At 44.5% G+C, this 18,280-nt stretch overlaps 2 protein-coding genes across 3 annotated transcripts in view; one reads left to right on the forward strand and one right to left on the reverse strand.

Moving 5' to 3' along the window:
• The window catches only part of LOC6528804, a 40,903-nt gene extending 23,234 nt beyond the window's left edge, over nucleotides 1–17,669 (reverse strand). Inside the window, exons 1-2 of the mRNA XM_002089800.3 lie at nucleotides 17,233–17,669; nucleotides 3,827–4,057 (exon numbers count right to left, since the gene is read on the reverse strand). The gene's annotated coding sequence lies outside the window, so the exon portion shown is untranslated. The remainder of the gene's footprint in view (nucleotides 1–3,826; nucleotides 4,058–17,232) is intronic.
• Nucleotides 3,987–8,657, forward strand: LOC6528805 (sodium-dependent nutrient amino acid transporter 1). Of its 2 annotated transcripts, none has more exons than XM_015198579.3 (6): nucleotides 3,987–4,080; nucleotides 6,049–6,518; nucleotides 6,916–7,147; nucleotides 7,229–7,603; nucleotides 7,664–8,307; nucleotides 8,370–8,657. In XM_015198579.3, the coding sequence occupies exons 2-6, from the start codon at nucleotides 6,056–6,058 to the stop codon at nucleotides 8,621–8,623; spliced, it is 1,968 nt and encodes a 655-aa protein (XP_015054065.1). In that variant the 5' UTR covers nucleotides 3,987–4,080; nucleotides 6,049–6,055; the 3' UTR covers nucleotides 8,624–8,657. The 2 variants fall into 2 exon arrangements, with proteins under 2 accessions (XP_015054065.1, XP_002089837.1); XM_002089801.4 differs by having other exon boundaries at nucleotides 4,052–4,219.
• Nucleotides 17,670–18,280: the final 611 nt, after the last annotated feature.

Genomic DNA, 18,280 nt, shown 5'->3' on the forward strand with positions numbered 1-18,280 from the left:
CCGTCCTTTTTCCATACGCACGAAATGCGCTCCGGACTGAAACTGGGTATGGGTATGGGTCTGGGTCTGAGTATGGAACAGGACTGGGACTTTCGCCCAACATTGGCCCGGAGTCAAGTTGCGTGTGCCGTAGACATTTTTATGGCATGCAGCGAACTGCCAGATGGCAGCTGCCGCTTGGCACTTGCCGCAAAATAGGGAAAATGCTTTACAATATAATAGAATTTGCCAGAAACGTGACTTTAACAAGCTCTTAGACATGTAAATACATAAACTCGCATATACACTGGCTGTCAAACGCCAGCGAGCAGAAATGACTTAATATGCGGCAACGCTGATATGTGGACAATGTGGCGTATGCGTGATATGGAGAGCCAGAGTGTGAGAAGGAAAGAGTCGGTATGCAGCACTGCAGCAGTGGAAAATTGAAAAAGTGGAGAAATGGAGAAATGCAGCGACCACAGCTCAATTAGTTTTTCGTTTTTGCAAGGGCAGGCACACAGGACGTATGATTAATGTGGTTTCTATTCAAATGGCTGTGCCCGAAAGTATGCTAGAACGGAGTGCCGGACACTTGTGGCATTTCATGTGGCAACATCAAGATTACGAGCAATTTTCGTGCTCGGCTGCTGGAATGCTGCCAACTTGCAAAACCCTTTATGCAACAGATTCTCGGCTGTGGTCTTGCCAACAAATTGCGGCATTTCCCGATCACCAGATAGCAACTAAATTGCATTTCGTTCCAATTACTTTGCTGGGCCAGGTAATCCGGCTAATTGCCAGCCCACATCACATACAACTAATTCGGTTCACAGCCACATCTCGATGCAAAACTTGCAACTCTGATTCAATTAGAATGCCAGTTTGGTGCAGTAGTTTTAATTAAGTAAACATGGAATAAGGATCAAATCGAGCTGGACCTGATTCACACCTGCAAGCGACATCAATTTTTCATCTCTCCCGACTGCATAAATCAACTTGCCACGTGCCGCATGGCATATGCCTCCAAAACAACTGCCATTGTGGCAGCCACGTTAACCTGCCTCATTGTCTGCGCGACATTTGTTGTCCTTTGTTTTTAATGTCCTACAGTCGAAGGCAGTAAAATATAATGCCAACTCCTCGCGACTCCTGCACTTCCACCACCGAAGACAATTGCGTGACGTTGGGCATTATGGCCACGGCTTGGATTTGACTTTTGGCCAGGAGAACGTTGTTTGGGATGTCACAGCTACTTGGCTATTTGCTTGGACGAGATTTATGCCCTGCTAACGCTTGATAAATGACTGGGAAAATTTGTATTTCAACTCGAACGCTGAAAATGCTCGAAAAGCTCGAAATGCTCGTCGGCCATAAATTCACAGTTCGCTGGTGCTGGTTCGTTTTCTCTGCGGCTCTGTGGCTCATTTAAATGCCAAATTAGTCCAGCAAATTAGCGAAATTCTATATAATTCCTGTAATTCTAATTGTCGTGAATTCACCCCGGCAAACAGACCAAATTATATGTAGTGACCAACAGGAAAGGCTAATTAAATGGGGATAAGAAACCCGAAGCACAGAAAAACTGAAACAGAATTAAATTGTAACCAGTGGGTTTCATTAAAAACACAAATAAATCACAACAAGAGCAACAATCAAAGTGGCAATCAGGCGCAGGCAAACGCAACTTACAGAACTCATTAGCTTTTATTAATCGAATCAACTGCATATCCAGCATTCCGAACATTGATGCTAAGTCCTTTATCCAAGCAATTACCAACTGGCCAATTAAAAAGCCACAAGGACACATGCAAAACGTATAATCGCATCGAAATTCATCCATAAAAGCACATAGTAAGCCGTCAACGTCACCGCGTGTGCGTGCATTAAAAATTAATTACATTTTAAATGGCAAAAAGATTTAATTTTCGCCGGGGGACTGTCCGCCTATCCCATTGCAATCCCATGGCTCTTAATTGAAAAGTAAAATAGATGTCATTGCTGTAATTCATTTGGGATGGAATGCGATTTAGGGAACTATGGCCAATGCCCAGCACTTGGCCGGCATCGTTGAGATTTTAATTGAATTGTTGGGATCAATACGCCCACGCACCAAAGTTGCTCGCATGGAAATTGTGTAAATTTGTTGCGGTCAATTTTGCGTGTTAATGCCAGTAAAAACCGAAAATTGTTCGCCACTGCCATCTTCCCGTCTCTTTCTGCGGTGCTCGCCGCCTCTCTTTCTAAATTCGAGCCGCAGTTGGTAAACGAACCGCAGCAACCAAGTGTCGAAAATTTGCATCCAATTAAAATGTTTGCTCTCACACACGAGCTCTTACTTTCATGACCAAAATGCAGTGGGGCGTTCGTTTCTATGCCGAGGACCAAAAACTTAATTTGGGTAGTTACTCCGTGTGAAAATATTCGTATTCTGCTTTCTTATCAAAGACAGTTTTCGTTGTTTTTAAGTGTACACACTTCTCGGAAATATTGACCACTTCTTTGGGAAATATCGATTCTTGGAAAGGTCGGAATCGGCAATAAAATTGTTATTATTCGGTATTCTATCTATAAAAGTATGATAACACATGTGCCGTTGACCTTGAGCTATAAATAGAATTCGGTCTTCCATACAGTGATTACATCTTAATCTAAAGTAGTAACGGGCACACATATCCAGATATAGTCCTGATAAGAATAGTTATTGTTATGAAAGTTCGACCGCTGGTTACAATCCTATATATAAATACTCGTGGGAGTTTTTCTGAACCCGTATATAGAGTGTGTATATAATTGACCAAGATCATTAGCCGAGTTTAAATAGCCATATCAGCAGGTCCGTATGCCATTGGCCATTCCAAACCATCAAATTCGATGTTATCGAGGAACTAAATTATTCTTGGTAAGTCACCAAACGGACAACAAATGCATATACCTTTAATTGCAAGCAGTCTATCGAATATCTGATATCAGTTTGAGTCTTGTAATCACACACACTGGCACATACATACTTGTAATTAAAACTCATAAAACAGGTAATGATAAACTAAAAATACAGAAAATTTAGATAATTAATGCAGAGATATAAAATAACTTAACTACACTTATGTATGTAATGGTACCAAAAATAGGCAATTTAAGGAGACAGTTTGTTGACACCAATTATAATTCACTAAAAACAATTTTTATCTAAATAAAACTATATACAATCGAGTTCCCCGAATATTAGATACCCCTTACTCAGTGAACGAAAAATTTCAACATTTCGACATCTGGAATGTCGGTAGAAGACGGGGGAAAAATAATTGTTCAAAAGTGTGGGCGTGACAGTTTTGGCGGATTGTGCGCATAAGAAGGGGCGTGGTCATAATGTTTTTAGAATACTGATAGAAAAAGGCAACCAAATAATAAAACGAAAATAAATTTTTGGTCGGAAACATTTGGAAACAAACTTGCACACGCCTATGTCTCTGATCACGTATATACATAGATATGCTTTATATGGTCGGAAACGCTTCCTTCTACCTTGTCAATACTCTTGAAAGAAAATACCCTTTACTCTACGAGAAACGGGTGTAAAAACGATGTGCACAAATGCTTAGCTAACTATTGGAAGACATGTAATAAAAGATAATAAAAGCAGGTAGCACAACAAACAAGAATTAAACATGCTAAAATAATTACTTTGGTAACTAAATATTTACAATCTAGCTGAAACATTATGGATTATGTCACCGACTCTTCGAAGAAAACACTGCAAAGCACGTTTGCACAGAAAAAACACTGGGTACAGAAGTGCTACGCGCAGGCGGACCCATAATAGCTTAATTTTCATAATTTCACTTACCTTGGCTTATGTCAAGTATACGGACAGCTCCCAAAACACCGCCTAACTTGTTTTTAGTTTTTTTGTATTTCTCGGCGTTTTCGAGTTATTTCTTTGTTTGTTTTTATTCCGAGTACGAACGCCTGAAGCGCCGCTGGGCAAAAAGAGCTGCTCAGTTGGTTTTTGACGTTCGCGGTGAGCGGTTCGCTTGGATACTTAAGTGGAAGTCAATTATTCAGCAGCGCAGAGTGACTGAAAAATAGACGGAAAATCAAGTTTGAATAAATAAAATTAAGTTTTTGGCCGCGACAGAGATTTTTCAAGGGAAAATAAGGCCGAAAATGCTACAGTTTCTAGAACATCTGAGAACCCAGTTCTGAACAAAAGATAACACCGGCAGAAAGTGTAGCAAAAGTAATAAAACAAGTTGGCAAAACCTACTTTTTTTGGTGTTGAGTCAAGGAATCCCAAAGATAAATACCCGAAATGAGTCTATCGTAAAAGTCGCGTGCTTGAAGTACAAACAACATAATGTGATCTAGGGAAACAAGAAGTATCCATAAATACGGTGACGTATACCTATGCTGAACTTACCCAAAACATTTTCAATGGCTAAAAAAGTGATGTGTAGGTGAAGGTTTCTCCAATCCCCGTGCTTTTCGCTTCGTCGCGAAACCCTTACTTGCGTTGTATCTTTATTGACACCCTAAAGATTCTAATTGCATGTCTGCAAACTATACGATGCCTGTTTGGCAGATAAGTGAGGTGGTGAGAGGAAAAGATACTTTTGCCAGAGAGCATCCGAGCGGCATAACTTCATTACAGTTGAAATTCGTATCACCCAGTCACAGTTTTTTATGCAATAAATTGCAGTCCGATCGCAGCAGTCAAAGTGTTTAGACAAAGAGCTGTCAGCGCCACAAAAGCGCCTCGGGTGCAATTAAATAATTGACTCTTGCCAATATAAAATAATAAAAACCCATTAAAACGTGTGGCGCTATTGGGCTTTATCGCACCACCAAAACACCGAAGCAACGAAGACCTCCCACAAAAAAAAAAAACGGGGAACGTGCTATCGAGTTTTGTGGCGCGTTCTTCGCGCTTTGTTTTGTTTGGTTTGTTTGGGCCAAGTTAGCGGGTAATTGCAGCCAGCACGTCACTTGTGACTTTTTTGTAATGCCCTGTTGCAAGTTGCTCGTGCACATTTACTTTCCATTGTTGCCACGAGAACAATCGGCGACGCAGCTGCGCATGCGCAACACTCAAAATGGCAAGGCACAATCTAGAGTCATCCAAAAGGTAAACAAGCAGGGGGCCCAACTCAACTCAAGAGTCGATGAGGCAATACCCTAGCTATTTTGGTTCCTAATTATAATTTCGACTGCCTTGAATTCCCGAGATCTTATCTGATTCAGCAGTCTCTCCAAAAGTGCTTAGCTTCTCGCATAATTGTTCCTGTGAGTCATGAATATCCATTTCAATCGCACCTAAAAACTGTCTGTAAATGCTTGTTAACTGGTTCCTGCGATAACAAGGCCAATGTCTTTATTGTCAACTGGTTTTTAATCAGGAAGAGGATAGCACAAGTGCCTTGTTAAATATTTCACTTTCAAAAGTGCACATCTAAAAACAGTGACTGAGTGCCTTACTGCCCCGTTCTGATTTCATCAAGCTTTATTTGTATGAAAGTTTGGCAAAACTTAAGCCAAACTCAACCTGAAAAATGCCTCCATATGCGGCAATAAATCAATCTGAAATCCGATATTCCGGGAAAGTGGCTGTCCCGCATCGGAAACAAATGAGCAAACGAGAAGCCCAAAGGTGTTATGGTGTTATGAATGGAGCCCAAATGGCAAAAAGCCAAACGCTTGGAGACCTTTCCCTGAAACTGGAAACTGGTTTTGCCCTGAGGCTTGGCTGCCAAATTGCCAGCGTTTTGCCCTGCTGCAGTTACCAGTTCGATGCAGATTTGTCTGCATCAAGGCGTCGACTGCAGCGCCACCTCTCCATTGTTATGTAATGTGCAATCGTCTAAGTCAGTGGGTCAGTGACTTGCCATCTTGTCTCCGACTTCGACTCCGACTCCTTGTCTTTGTCTTTCTCGTTTTCGTTGTCGTTGTCTTTGTCCCACTGAGCCGGTAAGCGATCGTGATTGCTGTCCGTCTATGGCCGTAATTGGTAACCTTAAGTTGAGGCGGCCTAAGTTGAAGGTTAGTGTAACCACATTTCTGATTGATTTGCAGCTGCAACATGGAAACGGCAATCAACAACAATAACAACAATGACAACGGGTACATGAACCAGGCGTATGTGGGTTCCCTGAATGCCTCAACCATCTCCATACCAGGGGCATACAAGCCGAATGAGTCATCCAATGGCAAGAAGCCGGTCTCCGAAGGATCAGGCCCAGCTCCAGCACCAGGACCTGGCGACAGCCCGCCTGAAGTGGAAGCTGGCCAGCAGGGCAAGAAGCGCGAAAGTTGGAGCAACGACATCGAGTTCCTTATGTCCTGCATCGCACTGAGCGTGGGTCTGGGCAATGTGTGGAGGTTCCCCTTCACAGCGCTGGAAAACGGAGGAGGTGCCTTCGTGATACCCTACCTGATCGTCCTGATTCTGGTGGGCAAGCCCGTGTACTACTTGGAAATGCTGCTCGGCCAGTTCTCGAGCCGCGGCAGTGTGAAGGTCTACGACTTTTCACCCATCATGAGAGGTGAGTTGGCTTAGTTTGCGGTAACTAAATCACTCTTTAATCTGATACTAATGATGCATAACTGACATCGTAAAACAAGTTTGGGCCTAATTAAACAAATTTCGTTGTTCGGCTTAACTAGTTTTTTCAACTAGTTATTTTAACCACGGTATAGATAAAGATGAAAATGTAATTAATGTTAGCTTATAGTAATGCGTTGCTTACGTAACATTCGAAAAATGTAGCTATAATCACCATATACATAATATAAATAACAATTTACTTTGAAGAGGAGGAACTTTGATACCAACAAAACAAAACGCAAATGTATTCAGTTACTGCTCCAGCTTCATTTACTTCCATTCAAGATTCTTAAATATTTGCGATCAAAAATCAATCAATATCTCCCCCAACCCAGGCATTGGATATGGACAGGTCCTGGCCACAGGCATCGTTACCACCTACTACGCCACATTAATGGCGCTCACCCTGCGCTACTTCGTGGACTCCTTCTTCCCGACCTTGCCGTGGAGCTACTGCCGCGAGGAGTGGGGCGCAGAGTGCCTGGACTCGGGACCGCAGGAGGCCAGCAGAGCCACCAGCTTGGCCGGGTCGGGAGTGCGGACCACCTCGGCGGAGTTCTATTTCACGTGAGTGAGCAGCCGGCGGATGGCAGATGGCAGGATGCGGCATTGCGGCATTGCGGCACTCATTCATTCATTATCCCACAGGAACATCATTCTGCGCGAGAAGGCGAGCATCGATGATGGCATCGGATATCCCAGCTGGAGTCTGGCGCTGGCACTGGCAGTGGCCTGGATCATCATCGCAGGGATTATGTTCAAAGGCGTGAAGAGCTCGGGCAAGGCCTCCTACTTCCTGGCCCTCTTTCCCTACGTGGTGATGCTGATACTCCTGGTGAGGGCACTCAGCTTGCCGGGCGCCTTCGACGGCGTCCTGTACTTCCTGCGGCCCCAGTGGCACAAGCTCCTGGAACCGCAGGTCTGGTACGCCGCCGTCACCCAGGTGTTCTTCTCACTGGCCATCTGCTTCGGGAACATCATCATGTACGCCTCGTACAACCGCTTCGGCCACAACATTTACAGGTGAGTGGAGATGTCCAGATGTCCGGTCCGGAGTTCTTTACCAGAGTTCCTGCTCCGCAGGGATGCCAATATCGTGACCACGCTGGACACCTTCACCTCCCTGCTGTCCGGTGTGATTATCTTTGGGATTCTGGGCAACCTGGCGTACGAGAACAACACCACCGACATCGCTAGTGTGGTCAATGGAGGTCCGGGCCTGGCTTTCATATCCTACCCAGACGCCATTGCCAAGTTTAAGTGGCTGCCGCAGCTGTTCTCCGTGCTGTTCTTCCTCATGCTCTTCGTCCTGGGCATCGGCAGCAACGTGGGCATGGCCTCCTGCCTGTCCACCGTGATCAAGGATCAGTTTGGACACCTCAAGAACTGGACTGTGGTGGTTGGTATAGCCATTGTAGGGTACTTTCTGGGCCTTATGTACGTCACACCGGGCGGCCAGTTCCTGCTCAACCTGGTCGACTACTTTGGAGTCACTTTTGTGGCCCTGGTGCTGGCCATCTTCGAGCTGGTGACCATTGCCTGGATCTACGGGGTGAAGCGACTCTGCCGGGACGTGGAGTTCATGATTGGCATCAAGACCTCGCTGTACTACCGCATCTGCTGGGCGGTCGTCACTCCTCTGCTAATGCTCACCATTCTCATCTACACCTTGGTGCTGTACGAGCCCCTAAAGTACAAGAATTACACCTACCAATCGGGCGTTTACGGTAAGCAAGGAGATTAACCCCGCCACTGGATAACCTGGCTAATAAAGTCGTTACTCTTTCAGTCTTCGGGTGGTGCCTCAGTGCCTTCGGCGTGGGTCAGGTGCTCTTCTGGGCCATTCCCGCCGTGCGGAAGCAGCCCTCGCACTTGGGTCTCTGGGCCCGCATCCGCAAAGCCTTTGAGCCACTGCCCAACTGGGGACCCAGCGACCCGCAGACCCTCAAGCGGTACCAACTGTTCGTCCAGGAGGGCAACGCCAACGCCCTTTTCCGGCGCAGCAGTATCTGGCACAAAATCTATGACAATATCTTCGGTTAGCATTGAATTAGCAATAAAACTATACACCATTTAATGCCGCCGACTCCGTCGCTTTACGAGGTCACTGGATCTGCCGATGCTGTGTATGCCGTGTATGCTGCGACTACAGCAGAACCCTTTTATAATAAAAATCAGTCCCTGCCCCGGGCTTAAGTGCCAAATTAAATGACAGTTGGAGTTGCCCTGGGGCGATCATAAGACCTACATGCGCCATATCCTCAGATATGACGTGGCTCAAAAGAACGGTTGCAAGCGAGGGAACTAGAGCGAAAGGAGTAGGCAAAATGTCCCGAAACTTATTGTTGGTGTGTAATTTCTACAAAATATTTTATTATGTCTTATTAGTTGTGGAACAAAACTCAGATATCAGAGATTAATTCCTTAAAAGCTTTAACCTCACAAAATCCATTCGAATTATGGAGAGAAAATCGTAATTTTCCCACCATCGATTTTATGCCAAATTGTAAACTTTCCACCGAGCTTCCTTTCCACTCTTAAGAGTACCTTTTTCTGTTTTGTGTCGTCCTGGCATCTCTAGTGAGTGCCGGCAACTGGCGGAACTATAAAAGACAAGACAATTGCAGCTGGAGGCAATGGAGCTGGCTCCACCCAATTCAGCCCCTTTCGCAACCCTCGTGTGTGTTGGCATACTCGCACTGATTATGCCATAAAGGGTGGAAAGTTCTGATTTTATGATTGAAAGAAAAAGTTCCTCGAAATGTGTGTGCTCGGAGGCACTGAGCAACTTCCGCGTAACATGGGGCGCAAAGTATTAAAGTAATTTGTAGAAGACAAACAAGGGATACCCTGGCCGCCTGCTGTGCGGATGAGCAGGAATGTTGTCAAATGACAAGCAGAGCGAAGTATTTGAAAGCCATACGTACTATACAGGAGCAATAAATTAAGCAGTGGATCGTAGTATATATCGTAGATGTACATATATCCGCAGAACACCTACGGCTGGCTCCTTAATGAAGATGTCTGCTGGCCCGGACAGTGGGTGCTTTGTCCTGTCGGCAGCTGGGTGTGCGTAATTGCACTGATAAAACGCATTTAAGCGGCATAAAGAGCCTCTCACTTACGCTGTCATGAACACACGGCGTATGCGCAACGCCCGAGCGGAAAGCCAATGCATTTCGAGTTATTTGTCAAGCCATTGTGTCATGTTAATGCGTTTTTAATGGCAAACTGGAACACTCGCACACTGGCACACTCGGCTTTGTGCTTTTCGCTCAAGTGGTTGGTTGGCCGAGGGTCTGTCCATCCAACTTAATTTCATTGTTTTCCAGGACAAGTCAAACATAACGAGACATTATGGCCGCGTCAACGGTTCGTATGCGTAATGGAAATTTATATAACCAGAATGCTGGCGCTCCATCGTCCGAATGCCACAGCAACCATTATTGAGTGTAAGCGGAATTAATTTGTGTATAAGCGAGCCACTGATTTTGCACAAAAAGAACTGTGAATTGCTTTTTAAAATATTGCTGTTGAGACAGCAACCAATAAAAGCATTGATTTATGTGGGACGAGCATATAAATAACATGTGCACAAATAAAATTCCTCACGATCCCAGGAAGGCATCCTATTGAATACTACATTGAAATAATTTTAAAACTTGGTTTTAATTATAATTAAAGTCTGAGCTTTCTCCTGCTAGCAGCGTTTTAAGGAGGATAAATTATGAATGAGCTAGTGAAAGTTATTTAAAACCCACGAAGCGTCAGTTGAGCATTTAAGGCTAAGATGGTGGATAGAACCCCTGCCAAAGCCGGATTGAAAGCAAATATTTGGCTTTATTATAATTTACGTTTGTTATTGCAGGGATGCGATGATTTATGGCCACATTATGGCAACGCAAAATCATAGCCAAGCAGTTCATTGCACGAATATGGGCGAAATCACAACAATGCCGGCGGAAACCCAAAAGGTGGGCAAATAAATCAGCCAGCCGAAGTTGAGCGGCAGACGGCAAACAGAAAATGACAGCCCAGGTACACGGCGTTTACCTTTCACGCACATTTCCCCAAAGTAATCAACGCACTGGCCGCAGACAAAGGCTCGGATTCCCGGCCTCCTGGCCCGTTTTGGTCACTGATAGGATCCTCCTTCGCCGGAGGACGCTAGTTGCCAGTTGCCACTTGTCGGATGCGGAACGCTTCCAGGAGGAAGGGCCGCAATGGCTGCGATTTAATGGGCCAACAGCGGGGAGACTGCTACTTAGGCGCACATTAACTTTTGGCCTTTTGTTGGCCAAGAACGCTTTGTCTGCCGACCCCGCGACCCTCTTTTACATTGAGGCAATGACTTGACTAGACACAGCTGCTATTATTTCTCTTTGTTTATTTTGCCGGGCCCAAATGCTGAATTATTTAATTTATTTTAATAAATTAGACTACATTCTTTGGCAGCCCAAACAGATTGCCAGTGATTTGGTTTGAGTGCCATTTAGCTGGATTTGTTTTGCACCTTTGGGTTCCTTCTGCCGAAGTTTTCGCCACGGGGTGCATTCTTGTCTCAATGTTGTAAAAATTTACAGCCAAGCTTTATAAGCCACAAATGTCTTGAAATTGTGCTCAACATAAAAATGCTGGTCCAAATGCTTCTAGAGAGATTCGGTTGGCCCTAATCGCTAAGCAATTGCCGCAAATTTCCATTTAAATTGGTCAAATTCTTTTTATTGTTTTAAGCACTTGAACAAAAAGCTAGCTTTATTGTAGAATATTAGCTACAAAAAATTTTAATAACAAATCTGCATCAAACCAATTTTCTAAACAATTTAACTTGTTTCTCTCTGAAAAGTGTTGCAAACTAATTGCCGCTCAATTAAATTGGTTATGTAGTTTTGTTTTATTAATTAAAACGCAAAAAATTGCGAAAATGGAGTTGAAAATGAAACTGGTTGTTATACTCTATACCATATTGCATACAGATAATTAGGTTTTTGAAAAAGTATTAGTCTAAAGTTAGTAAACTAGTATACATAACTAGAATAAATATTAATAATATGTCCGAAGAACTTTTCTTGCCGAAAAGGGCATTAAATCGATGTAGTTTTACTTTGGCTTTAGCAATACCAAGCAGTTTTTGATCAATTACGAAATGGCGCAAAAATGAACTGTACTTCATTAAAAATCGTTGAGAAGCAGACGCTCTATATTCAATAAAATCTAATTAATTAATTTTTTGGCGACAACTTGCAGCCACTTTTTGCGCTCGAGTGGAGCGGCAAAGTTACGGACGGATACGGATACGGAAAAAGTCCGTACACTCCGTAGACAGGCGTTCCATCAAACGTTGCCTAGGCGAAGGACACGGCGGTGGAACTCGGATACCTGAACGGTTTGTTATGTCGATGGTCGACGATTCGAAGTCTGGATGTCAACTAGAACCCCCACTGCACACCATCGTATCTGCCTATTGGCAAGTGCATGTGTACGAGTATGTATACGAATCTGTAGTTTTTGGCTTGCCATATTGTGTGTATCATATTTATGACAGTCTGTCAATGGCAGGAGCAGGAGCAGACAAACAAATCATTGGGCAGGCAATGTATATACATATGTCTGTGCACGGATACTTTCATGTCCTGGCTCGAGCATTTTTATTGTTCGCTTGAGTGGCCGCTCTTGAGCCATCGATTGGCCATTTGACGTGGAGTGGCTTCGATTTTAGTTGCTGCTTATAGGGCCAATTAAAGCGTAAGAATTAAATGCTAAAATCGTAATATCGCGTGCTTGAGCTAGCATACATTGTGGGGCACAACCACTCTCTGGATGGGATTTGTTTATGGGCTGTCGGTTTTTGCCGCCCGTTGCCGCTTTGCTGCTCTGCTGCTTTGCTGCTTTGCTGCTTTTAAGTTATTTATAATTATTTCAGCAAGCCACAAGCTCAAAAACAGCGCAGAGAATAGAGAGACAGGCGAATGACAAAAACCTTGACAACTTTGCAGTTTTGCCAAAGTTTTATGATAAGTTTTTCATCACAAGACGCCAGGCATGTCGTGCCAAGAAACCAAACAGACATTAGGCCACCAGCCGGGAACGGGAACGGGAATGGCGATGGCGATAGGATAGGGAATGGGAATGTGAATGGGTATGGGTATGGGTATGGAAAGAGGGCTTCTGCCAGTGCAAAAACCGACATCACAATGGCTGACTGTCATCCCGGCCTGCACCATGGGTCAAAATGTACCACCAACTGGCACGCCACAGGACACAAACTACGGCTGCTCGGGTATCCCGGTTCCAGTTACATGGACAGCCCATTAAATTGCCAAGTCATTTGCGGAGTTTCGGCACTGGGAGTGCTTCGTGGCCATGGCAACCACCTTTGGCGCAATTAAGAGAAATACCTTTGCTCAGACGAATGTCTTCATCCCCGAGGAGAGCAGATACAATAAATTAAGTGCAGCAATCTCGTCCGCGTAAGACGAAGTCTCTGGGTAAAAACACTCGAAAGATTAAATATAATAGAGCAATAAAGTCTTATATTTGAATCTGTTAAATATTTCATCATCATCGTTTTACCCGATTATAAACCAGATCTCTCAACCCCTCCGGTTAAATCCGATTTCCGCCGCAATCATATAAACTGTTCCAGGAAGAACGGCATGTTTTCGCAGAACGTATTTGCTTTTAATGACCCTGCACCCTGCACCCACAGTGCCCACGCCCACATTCAGGAATCAGATGCGACAGGCAAGGACGAAGGATGAAAAGCCTGGAATGGCGGACTGAAGAGCGGTCTGGAGCAGTGAAAAGAAATGTCGCCGGATGTCGTCATCGCTACGACAACGTCAGCGGCTGGTCCGCAGGAAAATGGGAAAGCCACAGATGGCAGCTGGCAGGAAAAAAAGAAAGGCACCAAACTTTGTGACGAACTTCATGGACTTGTTAAACACGTGTAGTTGGCACAGCAGTCAGCAGAGAGGCCGATTCAACAGCGGTAACTTTAAGCTACGCTCGTTAATTAGGAGTCGGAAATCAAATTACTGCCCGAGATTTCACCGAACTTGAGCTTGGGCTAATTTAATCGCAGGGAAATTCGGAAAATGTCCGCCGGCAGTTGAGAAACCCTTTCAAATGGTCCACTATTAAAACTTTGACGCGTGCATCAAATCTGTCCATCTAAATGGGCCAACTTCCCAGTCAAGTGGATTTATCTCTCAGCAAATAAAGTTGCCAGCGAGTCTTGGCACTGCCCGAGGAAGATGTCAGTTACCCGTAACCAGTAACTATGTCTTGGTTTTAAGCGCCTCCCGAGCTCTGGGCCATCATTTCTAGTACATTAAGCCCTGGCTGAAAACTGCTGTCTCGAGTCGAGAAGTTGGGGAGCATCCATACTCTCATTCGCATAAACATTAACATTCATGCGTGCAGAGGGCCGGAAATGTTTATTAGATTTAACCGCAGCCCGCTCACCACGTCGTATGCGCAATGTCCTGCTGACCTTGCGTGGTTTACGCTCCCATCAAAATTACAATGGCTCCGCTTTGGGGAGCTGGTCGACAATCGAGATCAGGTGCGAGTCCCCCGCTTTCAGCAGGGACCCTTTTTGCGTCATCACTCAATTTATCATCTGGCGTGGAAGGACTGAAATGAAATGTTTTCGTATTTTATTTTTCGGCTTTTTTGCCAGCTTGCTCTCGGGGAAATGTCAATTTAAGCCGGGGTTTGTCTTAATTATGTGAGATGTTTTTTCGACTCTCGCCCAGGAATTTATTTATTTAAGCAATGACAACAGCAAGGAAATGGCTTTTTGCATCGAATTACAATGATGTTCTGGTGAATTATCTGTGAAATTGATTGATGATGGTGTCACGGCCAGATGAATAGAGGCTCCTTGAATTTATGTGCTGTCACCTGGTGAATCAGGCGAATCATTTACTTAACACAAACCACAAAAGACAACTCGACTACACCGAAAAGGAGGCGATAACCACTTCGGTGGTTTCTTATTGAACTCAAAACGGAGTTGATTTCCTAAATGTTTAAGCCAAATATGCTTCAGCAATTACTGTGCTTTAAGACTTTAAATTTGAATATTTGCAGGAAACAAAAAGATCAATCCAAAAAAAATGTGCAAAATATTTGTAGTTTTTTCTAAAGCTAAACACATTGGGTTCTCGTTAAGGGCCCTTTGGCATTGTCATTCATCATTTAAATCTATCCATACAAAAAATAGTCAGAAGCAAATGCCCGACAAAATAACGTTACAAATGATTTTCGAAGGGTTTCGCGGCAATGATACGAAAACATTTAAATTAAATGAAAACAATGTTTTCCGTCCGATTGCAAATCCATGGGAAAAGCCCCAAGATAACCAAACAGCAAGAACAAACAGCAAGCTGAGGACTAAGCCAAAGCAAACAGGCAAAGTGAAGGCCACACAAAGGGGGAAATGGGTGAAATGGGCAAAGTGGGCGGAGCAACCGCAGAAACAATTTATTATTTGCGAATTCCCACTCCCGAAAAGCGGAGCAGAGTGCCAATATGCAGGTTTTGCTTTACGAACTTCAATAAATAATGAAATCGGTAAGCAGGTGGTCTAAGATGCTAAAAGTTAAGAGCTGTGGCTGCGGCCCAGTCTGTCCAAATGACCATAATATTGACTGGATCCGGGCCAGCAAACAAATCAGAATGGACTGGCTGTCAGGATGCCAAGATATTTGAGCAGCCAAAGCACAGGGCACAAAAATGGGTGCTTCATTCGTCATCTCGGAGGTCAAAGGGTAGGCTCGAATTTAAGCTGCGAAATCTGCCACTTCTTGTGCAATTTCCCAATCACATTCCACCATTCAACTGGCCAGTGGCCAGTGTCCAGAATCCGAGCTGCACGCGAAATCCACGGCCAATGTTCCATGGGACCACTGACCTTTTCTGCCCCCTGAACCCGATAAAATATGAAAAACTGAGGGTGGTGGGTGGTGGGAAGTGGGAATCACACGGCAACACCAAGAGCTCAAGCCACTTGGCCCTTGGGAGTTTATGGAAGAGCTTAGCAAACAAAATTATATTCAATTTCCTTTAATGGCCACCATAAAATAGCAGTCAGCAAAAGTAAAGCCGGCCGAAAGCCGCCACAAAAACTGTAGGCGTTGCGCCGCGAACTTCCTAAGGCAGAAATCAGGACGCGAGCAGTTATCCTCCATCCTTGGCGCTTTTTGTTAGGTAAGCAACTTGTTTGAAGCACTCCCAGTACTTCACAATGGATTATGTTTAGATGTATGTTTATCACCAGATATGAATATTCCATTTGTCCGGGCCATCACACAGCTGCAGCCGCCGTCGTTTGGGCCGTGTGAAAACGATTAAGCATACGCCCTGGTGTCCGCTCCATTTGCCACGATTTGCCACGACTCGCCTGCTTGCCTGTTGGCCTGTCAGGCCAACCAAATTGTTTCGGCCGCGTAAATGGCACTGCGAGAGTGCTTTTTCACAATAAAAGGACATTTATTTATAATCTATTTTTGGGCAAATTTAGACATATACGCATGTTTAAAGTTACTCTGTACCTGTTTCGGCTATGACTTTAAGACCTTAACGCTATGTTTAAATGGGTACATTTTAAGCTCATATTGTATATTGGCATTTAGGTTAAATATTAAGATACTTAATAACATTATAAGCTCAAAACTAACAAGTAAATTTGTCTTAAATTTAGCAAGGAATCTCCAACTTAAGTCAATGCTTTACTTTGATCACCAATGCGATTATACCGAAATCGGATAAAATAAATTGATGAGTTAGATTTTGCATGGCATACTAAACACTTTTGGGGCGACATACTATTAAAGATCTGCGTGCCTTCATATGATTTAAAATTGATTTAAAAGTGTACTCAACACTCGACGGACTTGGGAACTGGGGTACTTTCGCAAAGTACCGACAGAGGTGCAGGTCCTCCGGCAGGATAACAGAGCTCTAACTATGTCGTGGCCCAAACCACAGGCTCTTAAGCTTTGTGTAGGAGACAACATAATCCAATAGATAGAGTCAACAAAGGGGAATGTTTACTATTAGGTTTATCGCCAGCTAAACCAGACGCAGAATGGGCGAATTTAATGCGAGCCGTTCGCATTTTATGGTCCATTTCCAGTTGGAAGCCAAGCCTGAAGTCCGGATCCGTTAATACATCAAACTCAAGCATCGTGACAGCCAACTTGCCGCCTTCTTATCTCCTTTTTGCGGTTGCGAGATAGCGACACTAGCGCCGGAGGAGGAGAATCTGGCCGACATCCTTAGACAATTCGATTGACATGAAATGAATTGTGAAATTAAACAGACTGCACAATGACAGCCGCAGAAAGAAAAGCGTCGCTGAAAAGGATTCTCGAATGGGGCCACAAATTGCTAAGTGATTTCGCAGAAAGCCTGAGAAGGCGCTGAGAAATAGCAGCCGGCCAGTTGCCTGGCAATGAAAATGGTCCCTAAAAAGTCAGCAGCTAGGAGCATTAGGCCGTGTGAGAAAGGTTTGAAAGCGTCCTTGACTCTTCGTTATGTTTGCTGAATTTTGGGGATCAACGCCTATTTGTTAACACCACAAACAGAACAGGGAATCTGTTCAGCTGCATGCCGTTTATATAGCTTATATGGCAACAACTTACCCTGCAATTTAAAGAGCCAGAACAAAGCTAACGCCATTGAGCAATTAGCGAACTTGGGCGGCACAAGAGATTTTTCCGATTGCATGGAAAACTATTCACGCGCGAGCTTTAATCAAAAAGCATTTGAATTCGAATCGCACACAAATCGCACTCACACACACTCACTGCACCAGCAAATATCAATCAACAATTGCGCCCGGGAGCATGCAACAATTTCTATTTTCCTTTCCTTTGTGCCGGGCCGGGCCACGCGGCGTATGAGCAATCAATTTGTATCGAGTTTGGCACGCACTGCTTCAATTATTCAAAAGACCGTTACGCCAGTCAGTATTCGCATCGGTATTCGACTCTATCGCTATCCACTCCTGCCCCTTTGCCCTTTGCCAGCTTCCAGTTGCGGAGCCAAGCGTCTGGTTAGCCAGCCGACGTAGCACTGAGGCTTCACTTGGCCCAGCACCTCGCTTTTGAAGGAACACAGAAACACAGTAGTCGCAATGGGTTCCACTCGAATCGGCGCATGCGGCCTGCCCTGCAGTGGATGTCGTTTGAAAAACATTGTAGCCGTTTTTCAATGGCCCCGAAAAGCGGGCAGCTTTGCGTGGAACTGTCGTTGCAATCGGAGATTTCAATTATGCATTACGTCCCTTTCAAGTGATCCAGGTGGGAGGTCTGGCCTGGAGGTCCTTGCTTCCACTCGGTCTGTCATTCCGGGCAAGTCGCAGGCGTCTTAAGCCGCCTGGCAAACGGTGTCCACGGCAATCATGGCAACCAGGGCAAAAAACTAAACACGTCGTTGACAAAGGACGGCTGGCAGAACTACGGAGTGGGACTGTCATACGGCACGTGTGCTTATAAACTCCGAAAGCCCCAAAAGCGCAGACATTTCCACAACGTGCTTGCAGCCAGGGGTTTTTATTTTATAAGTGTACTTAGAACATAGCGTTCATAGAGCTCCATCTGCACGAATCAACGAAATCATTGGAGTTGGTCTCTAACCTTGTAGTACAACGAGAATTTCGGCATGCTGCCCATATTATAGCACAAAGTG

The sequence above is a fragment of the Drosophila yakuba genome, chromosome 2L (assembly GCF_016746365.2).
Source record: "Drosophila yakuba strain Tai18E2 chromosome 2L, Prin_Dyak_Tai18E2_2.1, whole genome shotgun sequence".
Taxonomy (NCBI): Eukaryota; Metazoa; Arthropoda; class Insecta; order Diptera; family Drosophilidae; genus Drosophila; species Drosophila yakuba.

Excerpts from the sequence above, each read along its gene's own strand:
- LOC6528805 (XM_015198579.3), top strand. The coding sequence starts at position 6,056 with ATGGAAACGGCAATCAACAACAATAACAACAATGACAACGGGTACATG. Across the intron at positions 6,519-6,915 it reads CTTTTCACCCATCATGAGAG|GCATTGGATATGGACAGGTC; the intron begins GTGAGTTGGCTT and ends CCCCCAACCCAG. Across the intron at positions 7,604-7,663 it reads TTCGGCCACAACATTTACAG|GGATGCCAATATCGTGACCA; the intron begins GTGAGTGGAGAT and ends CCTGCTCCGCAG.